Source organism: Vanacampus margaritifer, chromosome 2 (genome assembly GCF_051991255.1).
Source record: "Vanacampus margaritifer isolate UIUO_Vmar chromosome 2, RoL_Vmar_1.0, whole genome shotgun sequence".
Classification (NCBI taxonomy): Eukaryota; Metazoa; Chordata; class Actinopteri; order Syngnathiformes; family Syngnathidae; genus Vanacampus; species Vanacampus margaritifer.
In genome coordinates this window covers 129,102-154,754 of record NC_135433.1, presented here as the reverse complement: position 1 = coordinate 154,754, position 25,653 = coordinate 129,102, and the positions used below count along the sequence as shown (strand labels likewise).

General features: G+C 54.0%; 4 protein-coding genes across 6 annotated transcripts; 1 reads left to right on the top strand and 3 right to left on the bottom strand.

The window, feature by feature from the left end:
- Positions 1–193: 193 nt before the first annotated feature.
- klhl18 (kelch-like family member 18) lies at positions 194–6,590 on the bottom strand. The gene is made up of 10 exons (XM_077558322.1): positions 6,384–6,590; positions 5,365–5,495; positions 5,149–5,289; positions 4,879–5,077; positions 3,022–3,182; positions 2,806–2,942; positions 2,493–2,715; positions 2,292–2,396; positions 1,095–1,206; positions 194–1,027 (listed from the first exon to the last, which is right to left on the bottom strand). The coding sequence occupies exons 1-10, from the start codon at positions 6,510–6,512 to the stop codon at positions 641–643; spliced, it is 1,725 nt and encodes a 574-aa protein (XP_077414448.1). The 5' UTR covers positions 6,513–6,590; the 3' UTR covers positions 194–640.
- A 337-nt stretch (positions 6,591–6,927) lies between these two features.
- Positions 6,928–11,821, bottom strand: puf60a (poly-U binding splicing factor a). 2 transcript variants are annotated; one of them, XM_077557664.1, is made up of 10 exons: positions 11,168–11,430; positions 10,808–10,906; positions 10,281–10,328; positions 10,048–10,209; positions 9,887–9,979; positions 9,607–9,820; positions 9,372–9,529; positions 9,131–9,215; positions 8,896–9,056; positions 6,928–7,850 (listed from the first exon to the last, which is right to left on the bottom strand). In XM_077557664.1, the coding sequence occupies exons 1-10, from the start codon at positions 11,279–11,281 to the stop codon at positions 7,551–7,553; spliced, it is 1,434 nt and encodes a 477-aa protein (XP_077413790.1). In that variant the 5' UTR covers positions 11,282–11,430; the 3' UTR covers positions 6,928–7,550. The 2 variants fall into 2 exon arrangements, with proteins under 2 accessions (XP_077413790.1, XP_077413789.1); XM_077557663.1 differs by having other exon boundaries at positions 9,887–10,209; positions 11,168–11,821.
- A 92-nt stretch (positions 11,822–11,913) lies between these two features.
- afg3l2 (AFG3-like AAA ATPase 2) lies at positions 11,914–19,699 on the bottom strand. Of its 2 annotated transcripts, none has more exons than XM_077557657.1 (17): positions 19,453–19,699; positions 18,958–19,042; positions 18,826–18,888; positions 18,527–18,675; positions 18,026–18,178; positions 17,873–17,947; positions 17,277–17,401; positions 16,608–16,884; positions 16,398–16,535; positions 16,180–16,333; positions 15,318–15,425; positions 15,135–15,260; positions 13,589–13,699; positions 13,400–13,515; positions 13,136–13,336; positions 12,865–13,059; positions 11,914–12,778 (listed from the first exon to the last, which is right to left on the bottom strand). In XM_077557657.1, the coding sequence occupies exons 1-17, from the start codon at positions 19,537–19,539 to the stop codon at positions 12,539–12,541; spliced, it is 2,403 nt and encodes an 800-aa protein (XP_077413783.1). In that variant the 5' UTR covers positions 19,540–19,699; the 3' UTR covers positions 11,914–12,538. The 2 variants fall into 2 exon arrangements, with proteins under 2 accessions (XP_077413783.1, XP_077413784.1); XM_077557658.1 differs by having other exon boundaries at positions 17,277–17,398.
- A 135-nt stretch (positions 19,700–19,834) lies between these two features.
- On the top strand, positions 19,835–25,649 carry fastk (Fas-activated serine/threonine kinase). Its single transcript, XM_077557659.1, has 11 exons — positions 19,835–20,103; positions 20,973–21,594; positions 21,765–22,038; positions 22,112–22,299; positions 23,414–23,562; positions 23,633–23,849; positions 23,938–24,097; positions 24,303–24,394; positions 24,462–24,975; positions 25,097–25,211; positions 25,300–25,649. The coding sequence occupies exons 2-11, from the start codon at positions 21,012–21,014 to the stop codon at positions 25,384–25,386; spliced, it is 2,379 nt and encodes a 792-aa protein (XP_077413785.1). The 5' UTR covers positions 19,835–20,103; positions 20,973–21,011; the 3' UTR covers positions 25,387–25,649.
- The last annotated feature ends 4 nt before the right edge of the window (positions 25,650–25,653 follow it).

Sequence of the window (25,653 nt, the reverse complement as noted above, 5' to 3'; positions counted from 1 at the left end):
GCAGGCACATATCCTGCCCGCCAGGTGGCCGGTCCAGCCCTTGTCCGACGGCAATTTGTAAAAATTTGCTTGACTGGCGTCCAATCAAAAGCAAAAAATGTTTTTGGATGCGATTGCGGTCACAAAACGTTGCCAGCTGCTGGATCCGACATCTTGATTGCAGTAAGAGACAAACAAAGTACGTCACGCCATGTTTGATTCTGATTTCCTTTTGCTAACTACTTTTGAAAATGCATCAAGTTTTTTATTATTTTTTTGACAAACGAGGCGACAGCAGCCATCTTCATCTTCATCATCATCATCATCCTGTAAGCAACTTTATTTCCTTTTCACTCCCACATTGACCTTGTGCACGTTGGGACTGCCGAGGACACGGCGGTATTTCCTGTCCTTTCCAAAATAAAAGCCTTACGAGCGCTTTTATTTTGGAGCAGATGTGCCACTTCCCGTCCCGGCCGAGAGGACGCGGCCAGCGCGCGACGGCGCCGTGCGCCGGCCTGCCTGCCTGCCTGCCGCCGCTCGGAACGGCCACGGGTGCAATGCTAACCGCTAGACACAGCGGCTAACGCTACGGCGGCCTATCCCCAGCCTCCTCACCCGACAGCGGACCCGCCCGCCCGCCGGCTGCGACGGGGCCCGTTTAGGCGGGCTGCAAGGGGACGCAAGCCACGCCCACTCCGCCCTGGTGGCAGGCCATGGGCGCCATGAAGGTCCATCGGGCCGTGTCGGGGTTGAACATCTCCACGGATCCCAGGTTGGTCTGGCCGTCGTAGCCGCCCACGGCGTACAGGCGACCCGACGCCGCCACCAGGGACACTCTGCTGCGCCGTGTGTTCATGGCCACCAGGTGGCTCCACTGGCCCGAGGCGGAGCCGAAGACCTCGGCGCCACTCAGGAAGCCCGAACCGTCGTAGCCGCCCACGGCGTACAGGTGGCTGCCCAGTGAGGCCGCCCCGTGACGGCAACGCTTGTTGGACATGGACGTGGAGGCGTGCCAGCGGTTGGTGTGGTGGTTGTAGTACTCCACCTGGGCACGCCACGCACACGCAACTGATGAGAAAGAAGACGGCGACAAAGATGAAGATGCGACTGACCGTGTTGAAGATCTGCAAGCCGTCGTGACCTCCGGACACAAAGATGCGGCCGTCAAAGACGGCGACGCCGGCGGCGCTGCGACTGGCGCTCATCTCCGTCACCACGGACCACCTGCGACACGCCACAAGTCACCACACGAACGCTGCGGCTGGCGAGGGAGCCAAAAAACCTTGGCAGCGGATCAGCGCCAACAATTTGTCTACTGCTTGTCAATCAAATCGATGATTCCGTTGAATAATTGAGGATTACCCAACACACACACACACACACACTTTTTTTTCCCACTAAGAATGGATGCAAATTGAATTGCTTGAGTGGATACAAGTACTCTCATTTATTATCTTTAATACATTTTAATATGCATTATGAAACCAGCCTGTGCTCAACAGTTAGCAATCACGATTACCTAACGTTATACTCGACGCATACATTAGGATGCATCCAAAAAAACAAACACAATTTGGGATTTTTTTTATATGACGGAGCCAAAAGTGTTCCAATGTATCTAGAAATGACACATGCAAAATATTTCTCTAATATATGATGGCTTAGTTTTGATTTATTAGTTTTGTTGACTATTAGTAAATTGCGGTCAACGGATACCAAAGCGATGTGAGGTCAAACAAAAGACGGCTTCTCAAGAAACGCAACTTTCAACCTTCATTGTTTCAGTCATCGCTTGCACGCTAATGCTAATCGCAATTGCTAACTGTTCAGCATTGGCTCATTTTGTTGCCGTTTAATCATTGATGAGTATTAAAGACAATAAATGATGAGTTTTTACCCACTCAGTTCAATTGATGTCAAACCTTAGTAGATTAACAAACAAAATAAACAAATAAATGATGGGGCGGAGGTGATTACTTGATTAAGCGATGGAAAACTTGATAGGAGAATTGATTTGGGTTTTTTTAAACACCGAAACACAAAAAAATTTAAGCGCAAAAAAGCCAAAAGGGATCAATAAAAACACAAATTGAAAATGGAGCAAAGTTAGCAGAAGAGAAGAAGAGAGAGAGAAGCGATAACTAAGCGCACACTCGAACCGTTTGGACTTGGAAAGAAAGAGAAATCCTAAAACAGTCATCAGAGCAAAGAAAGTCACGCACACGCCGAGGGTGAATGGATGAAAAAAAGATTTGATGGCTTGCGCGGCGTCGCCTCGCCGCTGACGGTGCGAGCAGAGCGCCGGTCACCTGTCGGTGTGCGGCGCGTAGCGTTCCACAGAGTTGAGAGAAGATTTGCCGTCGTAGCCGCCGCATACGTAGATGTGGCCGTCCATCACCGCCGTTCCCATGGCGCTGACCAACAAGCACAACGACGAGTCAGGTGGGGCGTCGCCCGCCCAACCCGCAACCCAAGACCCGCAACCCGCCAGCCCCCATCCTAGTACCGACCTGCGTTGGCTGTTCATGCTGGACACTCGGGTCCAAGCGTCCGTCTCGGGGTTGTACACCTCCACGGTGCTGAGCCGCGATTGGCCGTCGTAGCCTCCGATGGCGTAGAGGAGCCCGTTGACCACGGCCACGCCCACCCTGCTGCGGGCCGTCCTCATTGGCTGGCAGCGTTCCCACAAGTTCCCCGCCGGATCAAACACCTCCACCACGTTCAAGGAGTCGCCTACGGGCGGGAGAACGCCGGCGGGTTAGTCCCACAAACCGCCGCTCGGACAAACTGTCGGCCGGCTGGCAAAGTCCCGCCCCCTGGCACCGGAGCTGTTGAGTCCTCCCACGGCATAGATGAGCGCCATGATGGACGTGCAGCACCTCTGGCGCGTCTTGAAGGCAGCGAGGTGAGGACGGCGCTCCGACATCAGGTGGAAGTCTTTGGCCTCGTCCAGGAGGTCTCTGGGGGGGAGGGGCCAAAGGAAGGAAGCAAGTCCAGCGGGACCGAAAGCAGCTCCTCCATCTTGCAAACGGGTCTGACCTGCATTTATGGCAGCAGCGCACCAGTTCTTCCTGCTGGACTCGCTCCGTCAGGAACTGCGGACGACAAAGCGGCAGTCGCACCTTGGACAGCAGCTCCGGCAGCAGCGATTGGCGCTTGGCGCGGTCGTGATGGACCCACGACAGCACCGCCTCAAACACCTGCGACAACACGTCAGCACACGTGACAAACCCAAAGGAGCAAAGTTCATCGTGGGAACACCGCGTGACACGCATCACGCCGCTGCCGCCCGCCGCTGCCGCCCGCCGCTGCCGCCCGCCCGCTACCTTGCGTTAGCATGCTAAGCACTGACTTTCTCCGACAGGTCAGATGTAAAGAACGTGCGTGAATCTTGGAAAGCGAGCAGCGGTTCGGTCAAACGCTTCATTCCGACCCTTCCCACATGAAAGGCGACCTGCTGACGACGACGCCGGCCAATCACAATCGGCGATCGATCCAAGACGACGTTTCTCTTGCCCGGGACGTCCGCGGACAAAGGCGGCCGCCGTTTATGTCATGGCGTGACTGCGACCAAGTTCTTATTTTCAGACTTAATCAGCTGAAAAAAATACATTTGGATGCCAAGAGATATTTGCACTTTGAATCTTTACACATTTAATTTCCTCATTAAATAGCAAATGACTTTTCATTGCCTTAAAAGAGAAAACGTTCCAATCGTGCTTCCTGCACGTTCCAAATGTACAAATCTTTATCGGCTGTTGCTTACGTCAATCAAATCCTTCTACATCATCGACATAAACATTCATTGTCTGCTCAATCATATATTCCATAAATGATCGTACAGTATTACATAACTTTGAAATATTTCTTTAGATTTTGTATGACTATCTTGTTTTTATGATGTCATTTCGATGCTACTCGTTTATGTCTCAGGTCTGCACCAAGGAAGGTGATTTGGCTTAACGAAAAAAACTCAATTCAAAAAACGTTAACAAAATGAAATTCAAAGCGAAAATGCTTTTCTAAAAATGAAAACTGCATTTTGTGTTTACAAATATATAGTATAATTATGGCGAAAATGTCCTTGGTTGGGGTTGATTTTAAAAATTTGAAGTCGATGTATTTAACGGGAATAAAGACCTTTTCAAGTGACGACGTCATCTGGCGGCAGCCAATAGGAAAGCACCTTCAGATGATGTCGCTCCGAGGAGACAAATTGGCCTGCTTGACTTTCAACTCAGCCCAAATTCAACATTAGGTAAGAAATGGCGGAATTTTTTTCATTTTTATTAAATATTGCGCACAAGTAATACACATAAAAATAACTAATACTGAAACAAACAAAAAAAACAAAACAGCCACCTTGAAAACTAATTAGAATAATAACCCAGCCCAAAAAAAAAATCACACCTCAAAAGGAAATAAAAACGAACTAAAACGAAAATTCTGCACCGAGACAAATTCCCGATGATGTGAAACGTCTTGACTTTGGTGGCAGTAAAACCCGCTTTGTTTGGTTCAAAGGTGGCATCCGGTTACTTTTGGTGCTTTCAGTCTGGCAACGCTGCAAAACGGCGAGGAAGCCGACAAATTCCCGCTCAACTGATTTCCCGACAAACGCAGCCTGTCGCTTCCGATTTCAGAACGCGCAAGCCACGTATGACACGTGGTGTACGTGAGCAGACGAGTTTGTCTGCTAGAATTTCAAGCACAAACTTGCCGTCACGTCCGCCGCACGATTGAGGAAAGCCGCCGCCGCCGCCAGTTAATCGCGCTTTGACGCCACTTTTCTTCAGCCCCTGATGCGATTTCGCCGCATTTCACGAGCACAACGTTGAGCCGGCTTTTCCCCGACACGCGTCGGCCACGCGGGCTTTCCTTCTCAGCGCGTCTCACCCGCTCCTCGCTTTTGACGTTGAGCTGATCGCAGGCCGCCAGTTCCAGCAGCTCGTCGGCGCTCAGCGCGAGGAACTCGTCCGACAGCGACACGTCCCGGAAATGCTGCTGCAGGAAGTCGTTGGCCGCGTCGTAGAGGGCGGCGCACATCATGGTCTCCGCAAAGCGACGCACCCCCAAGCAGTTCTTGGGATGCAACCTGAAGAAGACGCACGGCGGTCAGCGCGCGCCGCGGCCCCCGGAAAGGACGGCCCAGCCCGGCGACGTCACCTGTCCTGCAGGAAGGAGCAGCAGGCGTCTTTGACGCTCTGCAGCTGCAGGAAGCTGGCGCCGATGAGAAGGGCCTGAACGTTCTGCTGGTCGATGGCGACGTGGCCGCTGTACGCAAAGTTGATCAGCGCCTCCAGAGCGCTAAACAAATGCACACAAGTTGTGGGAAGGGCTCGGGCGCCGCGTCGGCCGCGTTGGCCCGGCACTTTGCCGTACCTGGGGTCCATCCCTTGCATGAGGATCTCGTCCTGCTTGCACTCCACCATGTCGTTGGTGAACATGGCGTGAAAGTACGGGATGGAGGCCGCCAACACGATGCGGTGGGCGCTGAATTTGTGCTCGCCCGCCTGTAGATGACATTCGGCACTTCAAAGTTTGGGAAAGCCCTCAAACCAAATCAAACAAGGAGCGCTTGTCCGTCGCTGGCGAGAAGATGCGCAAGCGGCGATGTCACATTCGTCACGGTCACCTTGTGAGGAAGACCGTCTTTGTGGAATTTGCGAGAAAAGAAACAATCCGTTCCTCACCTGCACGACTTCCACGTCGTCGAGGTGTCCCAGTTGAGCAACAACTAATCAATTGTCAAATTGAATGTCAACTACTGCCATCGTCCATTCATCGTTTAGAAATGTTGTTTCGCTTGAAAGTGTCCACGTTTGAAATTTCAGCCTCCCAAAAGTAAATCTTGTCCAATTTATCGAGTCGTCCTTCAAAGCAGACCGAATCAATGAATCCGATTTGTAATTGTCATCACTTATCATCATTTGCTTCAGCTGTGTTAAAAGGGGGAGACCTGGAAAACAGGCTGCTGTAGGGCATATTTGAGTATCAGTTAATTGAAGTAATTTGAGGCCAGGACGAGTCTTTTTTTTTGAAAGATGGTCACCCTCAAGTTTCCAGTCCAATCACAAGCGCACTCCGCTTTTTTTGATTGGCTCTCATTTCGCCATTCATGCCATTTTTTTGTTTTGTCTTTTCTTGGCCCTCCCCCGGTTTGACAAGCTTTCACTCACTCTTGTGTCAAAGTAACACACAAGTGACAATCTTCATTTTTCAACAGGTCAAAATGACAAAATAAAACATCTTTTACATTTGTCCCGGTGACATTTTGTCGCTAATAATGTGACGACAAAAGTAAGCCGCTGTTAATTCCAGTTAGCATGAGCTCAGCACTAAATGCTAGACTAGGCTAGGCTAACTTGACGCTCGGCGTCCGCTAAAGCGTGCGGTTGTACCTTGAGCGTGACGTCACAGAGTTTACCCTGCCGCCGTATTTCCTCCATGACGACATAACCCCTGGCCGGCAGGTCGTGCACTGAGAAATGAACCAAATCTTCGAGCTCCTCGCCAACAAGCTCTCCCATCGTCAGCGTCGCTACCTGCGAGCTTTGAGCCCAAGCGGCCGCCGTAGCAAACCACCGGCGACACTTCCGCTTCCGCTACAACGCGAACGCGTCAATCGACAAAGTCGTTGCTCATCAAACGCCAAAATACATTATCAACATTTCAGAATGGGTATTCAACATTTAAGTTTTTACTTTATGCAAAATACGAGAGGAGACACACACGTCACCCCTGGCACCATCCCGCCCCCTATTTGAGAAGGACAGTAGTTTTTTCGATATTCAATGATTTCCCCATTTTCTGCCATTTGGCACTTTTGCGTCTGCCGGTCTTCGTTGTTCCCCATAAAACTGGGCACCAATCAAATTGTTTGTTGCAGCATGAGCTCTCCACCAGATGGTGCTCGAGTGCCAGCAAACGAACCAAATGACAACGTTTTGCTCATTTTCTTTCTTTGCTTTAATATAAAACCAAGAGAAACATTTGCAAAGTGTTGACGGACATTCTTTGATGCTCAAACACTTGCAACTTGTTATTAGCCGGGTGACGTCGCACGGAGGACAGTTGTGTAATTGCCGGGAGAGGTCGCCATGGTGACCGCACAAACCTCATCGGCGCTCTTTGCGTGCGCTTCCCGTCTTCTTACAGGTTCTCACGTAGCTGCTCATTAAAGTCCCAATTGTGATTTCCAACCCAGGAGGGACATTTCGCCGCCGCTGATGTGGCGCGTCCAATGCCGGCAGGTCGGTGCCGGCGTGCGGCTACGCCAACAGGTCGCCTCGCCGTCCCCAAAGCGTCCATGCCGACAAGTTGCCGTTGGAAAGCGTCTTTGCCGACAGGTCGCCGCTGTCAAAGAGTCAGCGCCGACGGGTGACCGTTTGGCTTGTGCCAGTATGTTATCATCGGTGTGGGCGGGGCCAACAGGCCGCCATTGGCTAGCCGGCGTCCTCACCGGCAGACCCCCACGCTGGCCGGCGTCCACGCCAGCAGGGCACCCTTGACTGGCATCCGCCCCAACCGATGGCCTTTGGCCAGAATCCACACCGACAGGCCGGCGTCTACGCCGACAGGTCGTTGCTCTCAAAGCGCTCCTGTTCGTACGCCTCGGCCGCCACCTTGCGACCTCCGAACCAGCGGCGGTCGAGAGCCCGGACGGCTCGGTTCATCTCGGCCGTGTGGTTGAACTCCACGAAGATCTTGATGATGACGGCGGCGGCGGCGTCCTCTCCCTGCCGCTCCTGGTAGATGACCACTCGCTTGACCTGGCCGAACTTGCCGCACTCCTCCGTCACTTCGCCCTCCAGGTGGTCGTCGATGTCGTCCTGGCCGACCATGTTTCTCAGGACCATCACGCGCGACTGCGGGCACAAAAGCGCGGGCAACGATTACGTCCGAGCGCCAACCGATACCTGCCCCCAATCAAGCGCCAAACAAAACAATCAACTCTTAAGGTATCCCAAGCCGGAGCCGCTTTACACGAGCTTAAAGACTCATTGAAGGAGAGAATGCTTAGTTATCGTTATTTATTTTCTGGATTGGTTCATACTTGACCGATTGCGATGAAGTGCGCCTGCAAAACCGACACCAAAGCCGTTTTGCTGTCACAAAAACATGCCATTCGTGTGGTTTTCGCTTTTGGATACGGAGATCTCACAAAGCCGATATTCTTACAACTTTAACTTGAAAATTGAATGAAATGATGCAATTTAAGCGCCTGAAAATAATGAAGCCCAGCATGAAATCTTCCAATGAACATGCAAATATTTTTCTTTTTTTAAAGGGAAAGTGAGTACAAATGAAGAGCAACAGGTATTTTCCCCAAACTTAATATAGAAGAAAACAAAAATTGACTTCAACTCAAGGTGTCAGTGGAACAAACTAAATCATCTCAGTCATAAAACGTATAAAAGCACAATTAGTGTAAAAATATATTTAGCACGAGGTCATGTTTTTTCTTCTTTCTGGCCCCTTTCATTTCTTTTTCTTTGAAAGAATGAAATACATTTTTGGAAAAAATTCAAGTCATCCTGATGATGTAGTTGCTGTTATGTCATTCCGGTTTTTTGGTCCCTTCTGAGAGAAATTTCTCTGTCAAGGAGACCAACAAAGTAACCTCATCGAACAACGTAGCCCTAAATAATCCTTTTACAATCTCAAAATAGTTTCAAGGTCGTAGTCCCAAAGTCATCTCCAAGCAAAGCTAATGTGGTGCCAAAGTCCTCCCAATACCGTCCTACTGTAAACAAAACCAATACAGTCCAATATTAATGTCCAACACGGTCCCAAATCATCCCAATCTCATTTCAAAATGGAAGCAAGTGATCCCGCATCGCAACGTCTTCCCACGCCAACGACCCCCGCGAGTGCACCCAAAGTGAGCTTTTGTGGATTGTTGGTGCTTACTTTGTGATTGCGTACGATCTTGTTGACGTCGTGCTGTCCGTCAGCCGCCTTACTGGGGTCCAAGTGCGCCCCCTCGTCGTCCGTCCTCAGGCCAGGGGGCGTGGCCAGGACGGGATTGACCAGAGCCACTTGAGGCAGGCCGGGTCGAGCCGGGGTCACGCCTGAAACGGTGACATCACACTGTGGGGTCAGGGAGCGGGCGGGGCGCCGTGCGGCGGGGTCGGAGGGTTCCCACCTGTGATGACGCCCGGGGCCTGAGCCGCCATGACGCCTTGCGGCAGGCCGGCCAGCGCTCGCAGCACCGACGTGCTAATTGGATCCTGAAACCGTCAAAGGGTAACAATCACATTTCCTTATTTGAATCCCGACTGGCCGGTCGGGAACTTTGGTACACGGACTCAGCCAATCAGAGAAAGTTAAGGGTCCGGAGTGACTGACTGGTCTCCGGGCCGAGTGCCACCAAAGCGCAGACGCACCTGTCCTGTCAAGTTGCCGGCCATGGCCAGGCCTCCGCAGGCGCTGATGAGCGGCACGGGCGGCGTGACGGCCTTCCCGACTCGCAAGTACTGACCTCCAAGGTCAAACAGGTTCATGGAGGCCACCGCGTCCACGGACGACTGAGGCTTGTCGTACTCTGGAGGGAAAGGGAAAGGCGAAGGCGAAGGCGTCAGCGCCGGACGGGACGGGACGGGACGGGACGGGACGTCTCACCGATGTAGCCGTAGCTTTTGTGGCGGCCGGTGGTGGGCTCGCGGGCCAGCATGCACGACTTGATCTTGCCAAAGGCCTCGAAGACGCTGCGGATGTCGCCGTCCGACAGGTCGCGATGAACGGACGCCACGTAGATCCTGTTGAAGGCGCGCGCTTCCTCCGCCAGCTGCTCGATGATGGGCACAGCTTGCCCGATGTTGCTGGGCCGGCCCACCTGTTCAGAGTGGGTTGTTTGACACGGGCGGGGGCGGGCGCTGACGAATGTGGACCTAGAGCCCACCTTAATGTTTCGCCCTCCCAGGACCACCGAGTTCATCTGGTCCAGAGCCAGCTGGGCCGCCTCCGGCGTCTCGTACTCCACGAAGGCGAAACCCTGAACAGGCAAACTTTCGTGGCGGCGGCGGCACATTTGGGGTGACGTAGGCGCATGTGACCTCTGACCTTGTGCTTCATGGTGACCGAGTCCCAGGACATGTCGATGCTTTTGATGGGTCCGAAGGGGACGAAGGCCTGCCTGATGGTGTCCTCGCCCAGCTCGTAGTAGATGGAGCCCACGTAGACGCGGCACATGATGGCCAGGGCGCGCTGGCGTTGAGCCGCCACCTCCACGGGAAGACAGCGCGTCATTAACAACTTTTCAGTCACGCTCCACAAACAAACAAATGAGTACTTACTGACTGCAGAGGTGAAAGTTCTCCTAAACCCACCGACAAGGACGCCATCTGACACACACGCACACACACAGGTAAACATGAACACGAAGTGGTGCATGTTTGCTGGCCAAAGCTGAAAATCAGCACACGTCGTTGTCCTCGAGGCTGGCTGAGCTTCGGGCTGGTCCACGTGGGCTTGGCTTTCACACCTGCTTCATGTGGAAAACGACTGCTGGTGTGATTTGGCGCAATTGCAAAATCTAGCTAAATTCTATGACGAAAATTGTTATCAGGGTGCGAAAAGAACCTAATTGTCCGGGAGGCCACGAAGGTGTCTGAATGTGATTGGATGAGTGCCTCACTGGGTGGGGCCAGTGCAGCTGAGGATGGCAGCCCGGCGGGTACCGTTAGCTTAGCTTACCCTTGTTGACATGTGAAAAAACATCGCTGATGTCCTCAAGTAGACGATGGCGACTCCACTGACATCGCCAAACCAGTGTGTGTGTGTGTGTGTGTGTGTGTGTGTGTGTGTGTGTGTGTGTGTGTACCTGCAGTCCGCTGAGCTGCTGCTGCTGCTGTTGCTGCTGAGCCAGAGTCTGCCTGACCAGGACATTCCGGATGCTCTGCTCCATGGCATACTTCTTGGCCTGCCCAGGGAAACGGCCAATCAGAGTACAGGAGTAACATTTCAACGACAGCTAATGCATGATCAAATGAATCAAAGTATTTTGATTAATGATTCAGAGACCTTGTTCAACTTGCTTTAGTCCAAATCGGTGATTTATGTCGTAAGTATTTAGCAATGAATCCCACACCAATCACCATATGGATGATTTTTCCCAAATTAACGTTAGTTGCAGAACTTGAAGACTTAACTCCACTTTGGGAGAGGAGCGGAGTGGCCTTACCTTCTGCAGCGCCTCCTGCTGGTCGGGGGTGAGCGGCGGCAGGCCGAGCCTCGTCGTCGTTGTGGTGGTCGCGTTGCCCTGTCCGTTCTCCATGACGAGCATGCGCAGTGGCATCACAGCGGCCGCTGGCTAGCCTTACTCCGTTACCCTTGGCGACGCCATTCAAGTGGATTTGCAGCAACACTTTCAACTTTTCACCAGCAACGCGTTGCCTTTTATCAAACGTGACACAACTTTCGGGAGGCTGCGACTCCAAAATTGTCATCAAGTTTCATAGTTCAAAGAGTCGACAAGCTACAGCGAACTCCAACGTCTGGTCTTCAAAAACATCTTCAGTTTTTGGAGCTGAGAATGTTAATATTAATGTTGACGAAAGGTCGGCACACAACGTCAGCGACAAACACACATACGGGACGGGTTCACTCGGTTAGCATTAGCTTAGCATGCCACCGTCGAAGGGACAATTGGCCAAAATGAAAGCGTTTCATGTTCCTACCGCACAGGCAACGAGCGTCCCTAAACTCAAGCTTCAGTCCGGTTCTGAGTGTGCATGTAGCTGCGAGTGTTCAGTTCGGTCCAACAACTGTTTTTTTTTTTTTTTGGGCTAATGTACGCGTCCAGGCATCACTAGTGTGACTGAGCAGCTCTGGGACAACTACGTCACTTCCGTTAGCCGCGCTTGAGTCTTTCCTTTATCTCATACACAATAAAACTTACAAATGCCGGTAGAAATGTCAACAAATTAATGTCATGTCTCTACTACTTTTTATTTTAGTATGCTTGTTTGACCGTTTTAGTTCTATATCCAAGTCCCGTAAACTGAAATGACGAATGTCTTTCTCCAGTGAAAAATAGCGATGCCCTTACCATGTCATGGTGTGTTTTAGATGATGTACATTTTCGCGATACCGCAACATACACAGGAGAAGACAGGACGGTGAGTAGCAAATATGTCATTATTTAGAGAGAAAAAAGCCACCTCCAATACGGGGAATGGCTTGCAAGCTTCCAATTACGATGAATAAAATATTTTTTGTTCCATCACTCTTGGTTTTATTGGATTGTTAAAAAGTCCTGGGATTCACTAGTCTAGTCACTGCCGTTTGACTTTCACATTCTTGCCCGCCGTTGTCGGCTGTAGCGGGTCAAATGTCCACGTAAGATGGAAGTGCTGGCAATGAAGGAGAGAACGACGGATGCCTCTTGGCGTCATCACACGTGTCACGTTGCCAATAGCAGATGCTTTGAGCATTAATCGGTAAATAAGCGCTCAACATTAGCAAACGGCACTTGCAATTCGCAAGGTGCTGATTGCGCTCTATAAATAAATCAAGTCTTCACGGCGAGCGTTTGCGATGCCGCCGGCTCCATCTAGAAGGGCATCCCGCCGGAGATCTGCCGGGCCACTCGCTCGTCCGGGCTCTCCTCCTTGTCCTTTCTCTCGCGGTTCCAGTCCTTGAGGCCGGCGGGCAGCGTGGTGTCCTCGTCCTCGCCACCCGTGCCCTCCACCAGCTCCTCGTACGTCGACTTCTCCGAGAAGGGACGCTTGCCCAGCAGCTCCACCATGTCGTTCTTGTCCAGAACCTCGCGCTCCAGCAGCCGCAGCGCCACCTGAAGGGAGACGAGCGCAAACAGTGCAGAAGCGCGTGCGCAAGCGGCCGGAGCGGAACCCTCGTTCCTTGCGCTCAAAGCCTCACCTTTTCCACCTCCGCCTTCTTGTCGCTGAGCAGGCGCTGCGTTCTGAGGTAGGCGTCGGCGATGAGGCTGCGGACCTCGCCGTCAATCAGGCGCGCTGTGGCCTCGCTGTACGGCTTCTCCAGGACCATCTCGCCCTGCCGGGGGAGATCGAAGGACACCTGGCCCACCTTGGAGTTCATCCCAAACTGCACGACCTGCGAGTGGCGCAAAGCCCGCCGCGATGAGCTTGCGTGGCCGGCGGCGGGAAAAACTCCAGGCGTGACGGCTGACCTGCGCGTAGGCGCTCTGCGTGACCTTGCGGAGGTCGTCCTGAGCGCCCGTGGTCACCCTGCCGAAGAAGATCTCCTCGGACACGCGCCCCCCCAGCGTCATGCACATGCGGTCCAGCAGCTGCTCGGTGGTGTACAGGAACTGCTCCTTGGGGAGGTACTGCGCGTAGCCCAGCCCGCGACCCCGGGGGATGATGGACACCTGGACGTCACAACACGCCGTCAGCGGACAACGGCGCCAGACGCTTGCCGAGCGCGGGCCCACCTTGAGCAGCGGGTCGGCGTGCTCCAGGAACCAGCCGGCAACGGCGTGGCCCGCCTCGTGATAGGCCACCGTCTTCTTCTCCTCGGGCTGCAGGACCTGCGTCTTCTTTTCCAGGCCTGAAAGCGGAACGGACCAGCGGCGTGTTTGCGAGTACGGTGGTGGCACGCGGGGGGTCCCGGCGGCACCTACCTCCGATGACCCTCTCGATGGCCTGCTCAAAGTGCTTCTGCTCGATGGCGTCGCACAGATGTCGCGCAGCAATGAGGGCCGCCTCGTTGCAAACGTTGGCGATGTCGGCGCCTGGTGACACACGGATTCAAAAGGAAACAAAAATCTTCCGACCGATGCCAAATCAAGTCGCATGCGAGGCCTTCCTTTTTGCTGCCTATTGCTCACTTGCCAAAGGTTTTCAAGTCAAAGGAGCTTCGGAACGATGACATCGCAGTCACGCAAGCCGTTTTCGTGTGCGAGTCAACAGTTGCTCCCGGAAGTCAACATGCTCGTTATGCTCACTTGGAATCTCACCATCGAAACGAAACCTCAGTTCTGCTTTCAACGCTCAATGACAGACATTACGTTCATGCACTAACAAAGTTGTCTTGGCTTTCCTTTCCTTCAAAAGTCTGCTTCCTTGCTGCCTTGTCCAGTTTGTTGACTTCTGGCTGTGCATTTCCACGGACAATTTACGTGTATATAAGCGTGTCTACACTGTGGATTTCTCGCCATCGAGATAGAAAAGCATGTGAAAAACACGGCGAAGAGAAATCACTGCATTCAAGTGAGGCTGTCACAGCAAGTGGGACGGCGCCACACATACGAGTCGCTCCTGTCTTCAAAAGGCCCAGATTTCTTAAAGGAAAGGAGGGGGGGGGACACCAGCCAATGTCTGGCCCAATCAAGCTATTCCAATTGCGTTGATATGATCAAATATTCCATTAGAAACCTTATGGGGTACATTCTGGCCTTTCAAAAGCCAAATATTCAGATTTGGACATCTCCATAACTTTTGAGTTATTTACTTGACTTCAAAAGTCTCCCGCTCTTGATTTCAACGAGCTATTTTTGACTCTTTTGTCAATTGTGTAAAGGTGCGAGCCGTTTCCAAGCAACCCCGCTGGCCTACGCGATGAGCTCATCTCCAAGTAGCAAAAGGACGGCGACGGCGGAGACGTTTTGGCTACGACAGCCGTCAGAAGTGACTGGAAAGGCAACCGGTTGCCGACCTCCCGCCACATCGTTAAGGCACAACACGGACGCTTCTGTGGTGGTCTCACGCACAAAAAACCCGACGACGACAACTCGCACTCGCAGAGTAGCGAGTGGCTGTCCTGCTTTGGGAACGCGTTCCTTCCATCCGGATGAAATGCTTTCACTTTGCCACGATTTTGCTCATTAACGCTTTTCTCATCGCGCTTTGGCAAGCATGACCTGCGTTGCATTCTGATTGGCTCAACCATGACGCTGGCTATTTGTTGAAATCTGGGACACGCTTCGCCATTGTCCAAATGACGGAGAACTTGATTTATTGCGGCTCGGACACGGCTGTCCGTCCCCGTCTTGGGGGCCGCAGAAGACAACTTGATGTTTGGCATCAGGAGCAAAAAGTAAGCTTTACATTTCATCCAGCGTTTGTCGAGTCTCTTGTCGACTTGAGGCTTTGCGTTTTTCCCGTCTGGTGACTACACAGCGCCGGCAAAACGTCTGGCGACTCTCTGGGTGCAAATGCCGCGCTTACCTGAGAAACCTGGCGTGAGTGCCGCCATCTTGCGGGCCAAGGCGTCTTTATCCGTGACAGGGTCCAACTTGAGAGGCCGAAGGTGGACTTTAAAGATGGACACTCGTCCTTTGATGTCGGGAGGACCTGAAACGACAGCGACCGTGACCACGACGCTCGACACGGCGCTCGCGTGCTGCTCACCGATGTAAATTTGCCTGTCGAAGCGTCCCGGCCTCAGGAGCGCCGGGTCCAAGATGTCCGCTCGGTTGGTTCCCGCCAGCACCACCACGTTGGTCGCCGTGTTGAAGCCTGCAACACGCATTGGCGAGCTTCAGGCTAAACCATCAATCGGAATTGGAAGACTGCAGCGCAATGAGCCGGACTTCAAAATATCAACGGCCGCCGCCGCCGCCCTACAGCGGACCGAGCGAGCTATGAATGATAAGAACGAAAAGACTTCATCTCAGGCAAACGCATCCTTTTTGGTTAGACGACGGGCCCACAAACATGACCCGTTTGGAAGTCGGTCTTCAAATATCCCTTGCTTAAAGGTTAGAAAATGATTGATGCTAACCACTAGCATGCAAATGACAGTTTTCCACGGACGTTAGCATGAGCTACGCCAGGGGTGGCCAAGTTTGGTCCTCGAGAGCCACAATCCAGCCTGTTTTCCATGTTTCCCTCCTGCAGCGCAGCTGAATCTAATGATCAGCAAGCTTTGCAGAAGCCTAATAACGATCCTGATCATGAAGCAGGTGTGTTGGTGGAGAGAAACATGGAAAACAGGCTGGATTGTGGCTCTCGAGGACCCAACTTGGCCACCCCTGAGCCACGCGCTCGCTTTCAAGAACCAATTCTGTTTTGCTTAAAGCGTTTGCTTTTGTTTTTTGGAACGCATTGTTGACTGTTTGCAAGTCAAAGCAGAAAAATTGTCAAAGGACGACACATATGTCGGGTCACCGGCATTTCAAGGCGCCGCCGTTGGCAGCGACGAGCGAAAAGCATCCAAATTGTGACTTAGCGACAGGATGCCTCACGCAAGGCGGCGACGGCGTCGTCTCACCGTCCATCTCGACCAGCAGCTGGTTCAAGGTGTTCTCCTGCTCGCTCTGCCCCCCGAAGTTGCCCCGCCCGCGCTTGCGTCCCACCGCGTCGATCTCGTCGATGAAAAGGATGCAGGGCGCGTTCTTCCTGGCCATGACGAAGAGATCTCGGACCTGCGCGGGAAGCGTGGTCAGCTCGCGTCCGGCGAGACGCCGACGGAGACGAGCGAGCGCTCACCCGGGCCGGGCCCACGCCCACGAACATCTCCAGGAACTCGGAGCCGTTGACGGTGATGAAGGGAACGTTGGCCTCGCCCGCCGTGGCCTTGGCCAGGAGCGTCTTTCCCGTTCCCGGAGGCCCCGTCAAGATGGCGCCCTGGCGAAGGCGAGGGCAGCGTCAAGGGACCCGCTATGCCACCCCCCCCCCCCTCTCCGCCCCCCCGCTGACCTTGGGGATCTTGGCGCCGAGGTCCTGGTACTGTTTGGGGTTCTTGAGAAAGTTGACAAACTCCATGATCTCCAGCTTGGCTTCCTCGCAGCCGGCCACGTCTTTGAACTTGACGTCGATTTCGTCTTTGAGGATCTTGGCGGTGGTCTCGCTGACGCTGAACAGGCCGCCCATGCCGCCGCGGCCGGGCCGGCCCGCTCCCGCTGTGCCTCGCCGCAGCATGAAGAGCAGGAAGCCGATGATGAGGGCGGTGGGCAGCATGCTCAGGAGGAAGCTCCTAGCGCCCCCCCCCCCCCAAAAAAAAAAGACGACATGCCGTCAACCATTGACGCTCCACGTCAACCTTTTGAGTTGGATGTACAAACTGCCGAATCACAATTATAGCCATGACGCCTAAACACCACCCGTTTCCAAGGATTTTTTTTCTTTATGTGGCCAAACTACTTTTGAATGAGATTTTAGGCTTAGCGACGTCCATTCAATCCCAAACCTTTTGGGTCGTGGGCATGTTGTGCACCAATTCGGGTGACAATCCATCACTCTCTTCTTGTACATTCATAAGTGACGTTGATGTTTGTTCTCAACGCTTACGGCGTCCATAAAGTCAAAAATATTGCGGGTATTGGTGCAATATTTGCAGGTAGACGGAAGGATGCGCAAGTGTCTCACCCGTCGCTCTCGGTGGAGTAGACCACGGGCACGCGGCTCTCGCCCTCGATGCCCAGCTCGTACTGGGCGCTCTCCAGGTTCCTCTCAAACGTGTCCACACTGCCGATGTTGAACCACACGTACTGCTGCGACAACAAACACTACTTCCTGATCATGTGACTTCAAACGAAATTGAATGTGTTCAATGAAAAATGGTTGTTGTTTCTTTCATCTGCCCAAATATTTCAAATAAGCACATTTTACAGCTGTAACGTTAATACTTTGGCTATTTTTGCTCATATAAAAAAAGTGGATCCTTGCTCTGCATTTACAACAGACCTGGTGGTAAACCAGAGGAGCTGCTAACAAAACTATTTTTGCCATCCAGCGCTTGAAATGGCGACGCTTGTGCCCATTTAACACCAATTTAAATGCCAGCGGTTTAATCTGAAGACAGCCACATCCCCAGAGGGTGTGCAGACTTGTGCAGCCATGTTATACAGTGGCAAACGGTTTTGAAAAAGGTCCATTTGGGGCGACGTTCACACTGCGGGCAAATGCGACCCAGGGGGCCGGTCCTGGACTGGGAAGGACAAGATGCAAGATGGCCGACTCACCCCGTCCACGGGCATCTTCCCAGGAGAGAAGACCACTTTGACGTAGCGCTTGTTGACCACCTCCAGTCTGTCCACCTGCGGCACAAAAACAAGGCGCGGCGTCATCGTGGGCGCCCGTGGCCGGCAACGCCATCCATGTCATTGTTGCCTCACCACTCCTTTGGACAGGAAGTTGTTGACAAAATCCTTCCAGGTAACCTCTCGGCCTCCATCCCTGAACAGGGTGTAATAAATGACGGTGGTCCAGAAGGCCACGCCGCTCAATAGGTACATGCGGAACTCCTTGTCGTCCCACGGAATGTCGCCCTGTAAGCAAAGTATACACTTCTCATCTACTCTTGATTTGTTTTGGGCTCAGGTTGCACCACGTAGCGGTCGGTACCAGTCCAGTATCGTACAGTAAGTCAACTTCAGCCGGCAAAAATGACACAATTGTATCATTTCCAAAATCTCCAGTTTAGGAAGTCCGGCAAAACAAAAACGCTCCAACTACGCGCACTGATGCCTCTGTGACGAGTGTCAGATTAAAATGTATAATTGACTTAATTTAATTTACTTGGCAACAGTAGAGTAGGGCGAGTGCCAGCACTTTGTTTTATTTCCTCCCCTGCTGTCATTCACAATATCCAGCTGGTGACGCCCGACGATCCTAACCTTCTGCAGACGGCTGTACCAGTGCGACTCCTTCCGTCCTCCTCGTTTTCCACCTCCTCCTCCACCGCCGCTTCCTGCTCCACCACCTCCATTTCCTGCGCCCCCCCCTCCGGACGACTCCTCCCTGGGCGCGTCGTCAGCTTTATCGTCTGTTGACACAAGAACAAAAATGAAGGCACTAAAGATGACTCGCGGCTCGTGTAGGGGAGCACTGTCTGCGTGTCGGCATGGCAACGCAGCTGACGCAGCGTCAACATCTGCTGAACTAGTGCGGTTACGGCGAGTCAGTCAAGTGTCACCTTTGATTGGCGAGTGAGTCTCCTTGGAATTTTTCTTACTGTCGGGAAAATACTTTTCAAATCCTGCAGACACAAACAAACTTGTCAGTGCTTGTTTTTCAGCAGAGAAAATTGATGATGATGAAGAAGAACCTTTGGGTGGTCTGGAGGTCAGACTCCTACAAGCCACCAGCAGCTCGCTCACCAGACTCCGTCCACTCGCCGCCCGTCTTGCCACCTGGCGGACAAACAAAAACAAAAACAAAAGGCCAGGCGACCAGGAGTCATGATTTTGTTGGCAAGAGGTCCAAAGACTCAAAGTTGTGTGAAAGATGATGAGCAGTTCAGAGCAGTGCAGATCTCGATCAACTTCCTTTCACTTGAGAGTGATGACGTCACCGGTGTACGCGGATGCACGTGACGTCGCATCCTGTTTTATTTTTCCACAAATCCTCGTTTTACCTCTTGATGACGCAGCATCAAGGAGAGTAACGGGGGCTTTTGAGAATCTTGCTCAAGGACACGTCGACTAGGTGACAAGACAAGGGTCATGCCGCCAAGTTTGAGTTTGAGCGACGTTTCGGGGTCAGAGTTCGGCCTTGTTTGTCGGTCCGGCTAGCAGTTAGCATGAGAAGGAGGACCACTTACCAGCCTGCTGGCGGCGGGCGAAGGAGCGACGAGAAGCCGCAGCGTGTTGCTGCAGCCCGCCGACAGGCGAAGGTAGCGGTGAGCCATGGTCACGCGGGCCGAGGAAACGACGACGGCGGCGCCTTTCGAAAGCTGTCAAGTTAAGGGCGATTTGTCAAGTTCGACATGGTTGTTCCGTAACCGTTCCAATCCGCCATGTTGACTGCTTCTTCTACGCGAGGACAGCTTGTGGCTGGGAAAGGGCGTGAGCGGTGGCTCAGCGCCCCCTGCTGGAAACAGCGTCATGATCGCATCCTGGTCCGCCGACAAGTTGAACTACACTTCCCATAACGCACCCTTTTGCGATGTCGCCAACTTTGGCGAGTCGAGGCGCAAGAGTCAAATGAAGGTTTCGGCAGAGGAGAAAATGGACTCGACGTGACGTGCCCCGGGTGCATTTGAACGTCGAAGCGGACTCGTCGTTCGCGCAGCATTTGTGAACGAGCGGGAGGCGGCTGTTGCATGCCGGGTAACAGAGGCGGTGTGCGCGGCGCGGCGGCGGCGGCGGCAGCGGCGGCCGCTCGAGTTTAGGAATGAGACGGCTGACCGCTGCCTGCCTGCGCGGTCACCGAGCACCGACAGCGGCCGCCACTCTTTGAGACAAGCGATGAGGTAAGGCTACCGGGCGGGTTCGACTGGGCGCACTTTCCCATCTTCTGCTTCTTGTCGCCTACTGGCGAGAAGGACACGTCGATTCATTGCTAACGTGTTAGCCTCTTAGCAGCTAACGCGACTTTGCTGTCTTGTTTCAACTTCCTTGACGGCAGCGTTAGCCGCTGATAGCTTCGCCCGCGCTAACTGTCACTTGTTAGCCGCTGCTAATGGCTAGCAGTCACAAACAACCATCAGGTGTGACGTGTGATGACGTAGATGCAGTCCACGTGAATGGCGCTCTGGAAAACACTCCAGGAGCGAGATCATTCCCGAAAATGTCTACTGACATTTGTGGCGAAAGTTTCATTTATCGTTCCCTTCTCCCTAATCACCACATGACTTTTTTTTGCGCAGTCCACAGTACTCAAATCCTGCACTGAAAGTCCTCAATCACCATCTTGGGATTGTAATTTATAACAGGGGATCGCCGCAAGATGCATCCAGTAAAAGAAGAAGCAAGACGACGATCGTCAGTCTTGGCCAGGAACTCAACCTGCAGCAGATTCTGCTCCCGCCACTTTTCAACTTTTGCAACAGCTTAGTTGTATTTTTCCCTAATTGTTGTCTTAGTTACCAAATCAAGGGCTGCGAATCCATAATCTGGCCAAGCATTGTTTGACTTCTTCTGACTGGTTAGCCTTGTTTTTTAGTCGCCAGCATTCCCCTCCCACTTTATACAGGACTTTAGAAGTGGGCTTTTTTTGAGCTAACGGAACCTGCGTGGCCACCATATAAATAAAACACACAGGAAAAAAAAGCAACCTTTGTAGTGACTAGGTAATAAGTTGACGTTGCCCTTACAGAAAATGCGTTGTCGTCCCATGTAGGAGCACGGGGGCGCGTCCATCTGGTCTGGCACCGGCACCATGCTGCGTTGGTCCACCGGTTGGCGCGTCCTAAGCCGAGTTGCCTGCGTCAAATTGCCCGCCATGTACGCCCCGCGCCTATACGGTGCCGGGGGCGGAGTCAAAGCGGGGAAAAGAGGAGGAGGAGGAGGAGGGCTGGCTGTGCTGGAGATGCCGCCCCCCCAGCCTCACCAGTACCGGCCGCCGCTGCCGTACCCGGGGACCAGGGGAGCACGCTTTCAGTCGCAGGCCGCGGCCCCGCCGCCGCACGCCCACCTTCACACGGGAGGCAAAAGCAAGACGTGGAACTTCATCCACGAGAAGATGAGCTACGACACTTTCTTCACCATGAAGCGGCTCATCCAGCGCTCGCGCCGCCCCGACGAGGTTCTGCGCTGGCTGGCCCAGAACCCGACCAAGATCTCCCACAACCACTACGCCATTGCGCTGCACAAGATCGCGCAGCTGCTGCAGGCCGCGCCCGGCGACCGGCAGGTCCTGGAGCAGCAGGACTTCCTGTCGCTGTGCGACGCCATCGTCGGCGGCTGCGCCAACTTTGACAACTTCAGCATCGTCAACTGTCTGTACGCCGCCGCCGCGCTCGGTAAGTCGCCAGGCCACAAACGTTGCAAGCTTTTATGAATTGAAAGGTCAAAGGGGGAGGGGGGCAGAGGTCACAATGCGTGTGGAGTCATTGCGGCTTTTCGGGGAAAGTGTTTGCGTTGCTGTCGGAAGCTAACGTGGCAGGTGTGCGTGTGTGTGTGTTCGCGTCAGGACTCTCCGGCGACGGCGCCATGGTGTCGGCGCTGGAGGCGGAGTGCCACGGCCGCCTGCTGCACTTCAACCAGAAGGACGTGTCCATGGTGTTCAGTTCCAGCATCAAACTGCACCCGGGCAGTCAGCACGCGCTGGCCGAGGCCTGCCTGCCCGCTCTGGAGAAGAATCTGGAGCGAGAGCGCCACCCGCAGACGCTCTTCCTGCTGCTGGCCTACTACCGCCTCAAATGGCGAGCCCGGGCCGACGACCACCAGCGGGTGCTGGCCAACAGGTAATGGCTCGTCTCGCTTCTCCATTGGCTGAAGACCGCCGCGGTCTTTTGATTGGCGGCGTCCATCTTGCAGGAAGATCCTGCGTCTGGTCAAACACACGCTGGCCAGCGTCAGCGGCATGCGCGACCAGGAGATGGCGCTGTTGGACGAGATGTTGGCGGCCTGCGCCCGGGAAGCCAACAACAAGAGCCTGGAGTTCATCTTCAGCTCGCACCTTTTCTACCAGAACCGGCAGGAGAAGTTCATCAGAAGCCTGGCAGGTCCGTTGGCAGCATTTGGCCAAAAGTTAGCAAACGGGTCGGCTGGCGCTCGCCGTCAAGCGCCTTTCTGCAAACTTGACCAAACGCAAGCAATCGGCTCGGAGCGGGCGTGACCTTAGAAAGTCATTTGTGGCCGCGTCCTACATTTTTTGACCGAGTGGAGTCGGTCTACAAATATGGCCGACCGCATTCTTAATGTGTAAGCGGCGCGTCTGCCGGCCGTATTAGTACAAACTTCTTGGCCACAGACTCCGAAAATAAGATGAAAGTGGCGCATACAAATCTATGGATTCAATTCAGATGGCCTTTGCGAGTGGCAATGCAAGATGGCCGCCACTTCTTGCGATGGCATCGTTGGTCCATTTGTCGCCGGTTTTCTTTTGAAAGAAATTTTCACCAGCAGGCATTTCAAACGCACACCAACATTTGGAATGTTGTGATTTGCTTGCGCGCTTGTCCAAAATCGATATGAATTGGATCGCCGATTGGCCGAGACGTTTGAGGCCGCCATATTGCTCCTCCCAAGAAACCTTTCTCTGCATTTGATCCTATGGGGTAGATGCCACGGACTTTTACACATCAGGGCCATTTCCGGCCACGTTCCAACACTCGCCCCCCCCAACCGTCTCGGCTATGCTTGGGACACCGAGACAGACGCACTACACACTCGCAGCCTCGTACCCGTCGACGGAAACGCGCAACCGAGGGGCACAAAGGTGGAAGCGCAAGAACTGGGACGCGGCACACACGTCGCAAACCGGAAACGGAAACGACGTTGAGGTGTGAAAAGTGGGAAGTCCCGCCTCCTCCGTGGCATATAGTCCAGTATGCTAACTGCCTACGAGCTGTATATGTCTCATCTGTACGTATTCCGTATAGTTTATACAGTAGTGTGCTTGCGAGATGGGAGGAGCAAGATGGCCGCTTTGTCGCTTCAACGGCTTGCACGGGTGTGTATGGCCTATCGGCTAAGCAGTCATATATTCAGATCGGTGATCCAGACCCACTTCCTCTTGTTGCCCAAAGTGGGCGTGGCTTGCCAGGCTCAAGTCTGCTTGGATTGGCCCGAGAAAACGTCAACTGAAATTCACCAACATTTGTGTGTGTGTGTTAGACGAACTTCCCAAGAAGGAGGAGAGCCTGAGCGCGTCCAGCATGTCCCTCATCGCCAAGTACGTGGCACGCCATCGTCTTCGGGAGACGGCCTTGCTGGACACCATCGCCAACTTCCTGGTCAGGAAGGCGGAGCATCTGGACAGCAAGGTGGGCGGAGCCGGCGGCCGTCCCACCTCAGAGTCCGACTTGACGTAACCCGAGTGCCGCGGGCGTGCAGGTGATCCAGAAGCTGGTGTTTCCGTTCAGCAGGATGAGCTACCGTCCGCCCAACGAGGACCAGTTCTTCCGAGTCCTGGAGGAGGTTCTGGAGTCCAAAGCCATGAGCTCGCCGCTGGCCACCGTCAACATCCTCATGTCGCTCTTCCAGCTGGGCCGCTTCCCGGGCGCCGTCCTGCACCGCGTCTTCTCGCCCGCCTTCATCGGCAACGTCACCAGTCGGTAGCGCCCCCGCAAGCGCGGCGTCCCGCCCATGCCCCTGCCCGCTAACGCTTGCCCCCCCCCCCCCCCCCCCCCCCCCGGCAGACAGCCCCTGCGTCCTGATCGTGCGCCGCTACCTTTCCTTGCTGGACGCCGCCCTGGAGCTGGAGCACCCCCACTACCGCGGCCCCCGCCTGCACCCGGACCTCAAGGTGCTCATGTTCCACCAGGCGCTCACCGCCGACGAGGTCAACCGCAAGTACAGGTAACGCCAGCGCCAAAAGTTGACGTCAAAGCGTCATCTTCTAAACCAGGAAGTCAATCATCAGCACTTTTTGCGACATCATTTGAAAAGCTTTTTTTTTCTCCCCACATTCCAATTTGATGAATGGAAAAGAAAAATTGAGAGCGAAAGGATGTTGTGTGCCAAGTTTGTGCTTGAGTTGCTAACCAACGTGCTCACGTGTCAGTTATAAAGGTGTGGTGGGCGAGGCTCTGCGCCAGCTGCTTGGAGAAGACAACTACAAGAAGGACCAAATCCTTGCACCCGGATACTTCACAGGTACCGACGCACGCACGCCGCCACACGGGACAGTCCGGCCCACGCAGGTAGTCTTGTTTTTGTCCAGACTTCATCTTGCGAATGGACTCGTCGGGTCGAGTTCTTCCCATGCAGTCCAGCGGAGCGGCCCGCGTGGACTCGGCGCGAGCGGACTCGGCGCAAGCGGACTCGGCCCCGCAAGAAGTGGACGACATCGGCGACTTGTCAAGTTCCTTGGCTGCGCTGGACGCGGGCGCTCGGGAAGAGGCGGATGCCACCGGGACCACGATGGAGGCCGGCTCCTTTCTGCCTCAGCCCGCGTACGGCGCCGGGCTTAGGGATGCGGGCGCCCCCTCGGACCCGGGCCCCCTGTACTACCCGCCCGTGGCCGAGTACCGCTCGCTAGAGAGCCAGGACAGCTCCACGCTCAGCAGCCCCCCGTCCAACGGGGATGCGACCCCCGCCGCCGTCGTCCCCGCAAACGCTCGCTTCCCGTTCCCCGCCGGGACGATGCTGGAGGACGAGGTCAGCGCGGGGTCGCCCGCGGATCAGGGGACGTCCGGCGACGGCGCCGCCACCGAGGAGGGCGAGCAAATAAGGAGGTGGGTCCGTTTGCTGGTCTGGCACGTGGCGCTGACTGGAATCGCAACAGAAACGAGAAACAGGCGATCGGGTGCGAGTTTTTGGCAAGGTGACGTGTGACGTGGGCGTGTCCCCGGTCAGGTTGGTGATCTCGGTGAACGACAAGTGGCACTACTGCCACAACTCCAGCGTCCTGGTGGGCTCTCGCGCCATGAGGGACCGACACCTGAGGCTGCTGGGCTACGCCATCCTGCAGGTGCGAGCGCGCTAGCCAGCCGCTAACGGATGCTAAGCTAGGCTAATGGATGCTAAGCTAGGCTAACGGCTCACGCCATGTGTTGCAGCTGCCCTACCACGAGCTGGAGAAGCTGAACGGCATCGAGGAGATCAAGACGTACCTCGGCGCCAAACTGCTCCACGTGCCGCCGTGACACGCATCCAGCCACGCTTTTGGGTTTTTTTTTTTTTTGGACTTTCGCAGGTAGATGCAACGCTTTTCCGGAAATGACAAAAGGGTCCACGGGGGCGCCTCGACTGACGCGTGCATTTTGTCACGGCAGGCTAATTGCTTTCTGCGCATGTTTTGATTTCAAAACAAAAACAAATGGTGAGGCTGCGAGGGATGATGGGGTGAAAGGTCAGATTATTTATCAGGTGATTGTTTGTAGTCAATAAATTGGATCTTGTCACATGACCTT

Bases quoted from the DNA above. Each gene is read 5' to 3' on its own strand.
- klhl18 (XM_077558322.1), bottom strand. From the start codon at position 6,512: ATGGGAGAGCTTGTTGGCGAGGAGCTCGAAGATTTGGTTCATTTCTCA. The intron at 5,290-5,364 runs GTACGGCAAAGT...GCATTTGTTTAG, and splicing joins ATGCAAGGGATGGACCCCAG to CGCTCTGGAGGCGCTGATCA. The intron at 1,207-2,291 runs GTGACCGGCGCT...GGCGTGTCGCAG, and splicing joins TACGCGCCGCACACCGACAG to GTGGTCCGTGGTGACGGAGA.
- puf60a (XM_077557663.1), bottom strand. From the start codon at position 11,432: ATGACAATTTTGGAGTCGCAGCCTCCCGAAAGTTGTGTCACGTTTGAT. The intron at 10,210-10,280 runs GTAAGTACTCAT...CTTCCCGTGGAG, and splicing joins AACTTTCACCTCTGCAGTCA to GTGGCGGCTCAACGCCAGCG. The intron at 9,821-9,886 runs GTGGGCTCTAGG...CACTCTGAACAG, and splicing joins TGGGAGGGCGAAACATTAAG to GTGGGCCGGCCCAGCAACAT.
- afg3l2 (XM_077557657.1), bottom strand. From the start codon at position 19,539: ATGGCTCACCGCTACCTTCGCCTGTCGGCGGGCTGCAGCAACACGCTG. The intron at 17,948-18,025 runs GTGAGGCAACAA...TTTGTGCCGCAG, and splicing joins ACTTCCTGTCCAAAGGAGTG to GTGGACAGACTGGAGGTGGT. The intron at 13,516-13,588 runs GTAGGTGCCGCC...TTCCGCTTTCAG, and splicing joins CATCGAGAGGGTCATCGGAG to GCCTGGAAAAGAAGACGCAG.
- fastk (XM_077557659.1), top strand. From the start codon at position 21,012: ATGCTGCGTTGGTCCACCGGTTGGCGCGTCCTAAGCCGAGTTGCCTGC. The intron at 22,300-23,413 runs GTCCGTTGGCAG...TGTGTGTGTTAG, and splicing joins GTTCATCAGAAGCCTGGCAG to ACGAACTTCCCAAGAAGGAG. The intron at 23,563-23,632 runs GTGGGCGGAGCC...GCGGGCGTGCAG, and splicing joins CGGAGCATCTGGACAGCAAG to GTGATCCAGAAGCTGGTGTT.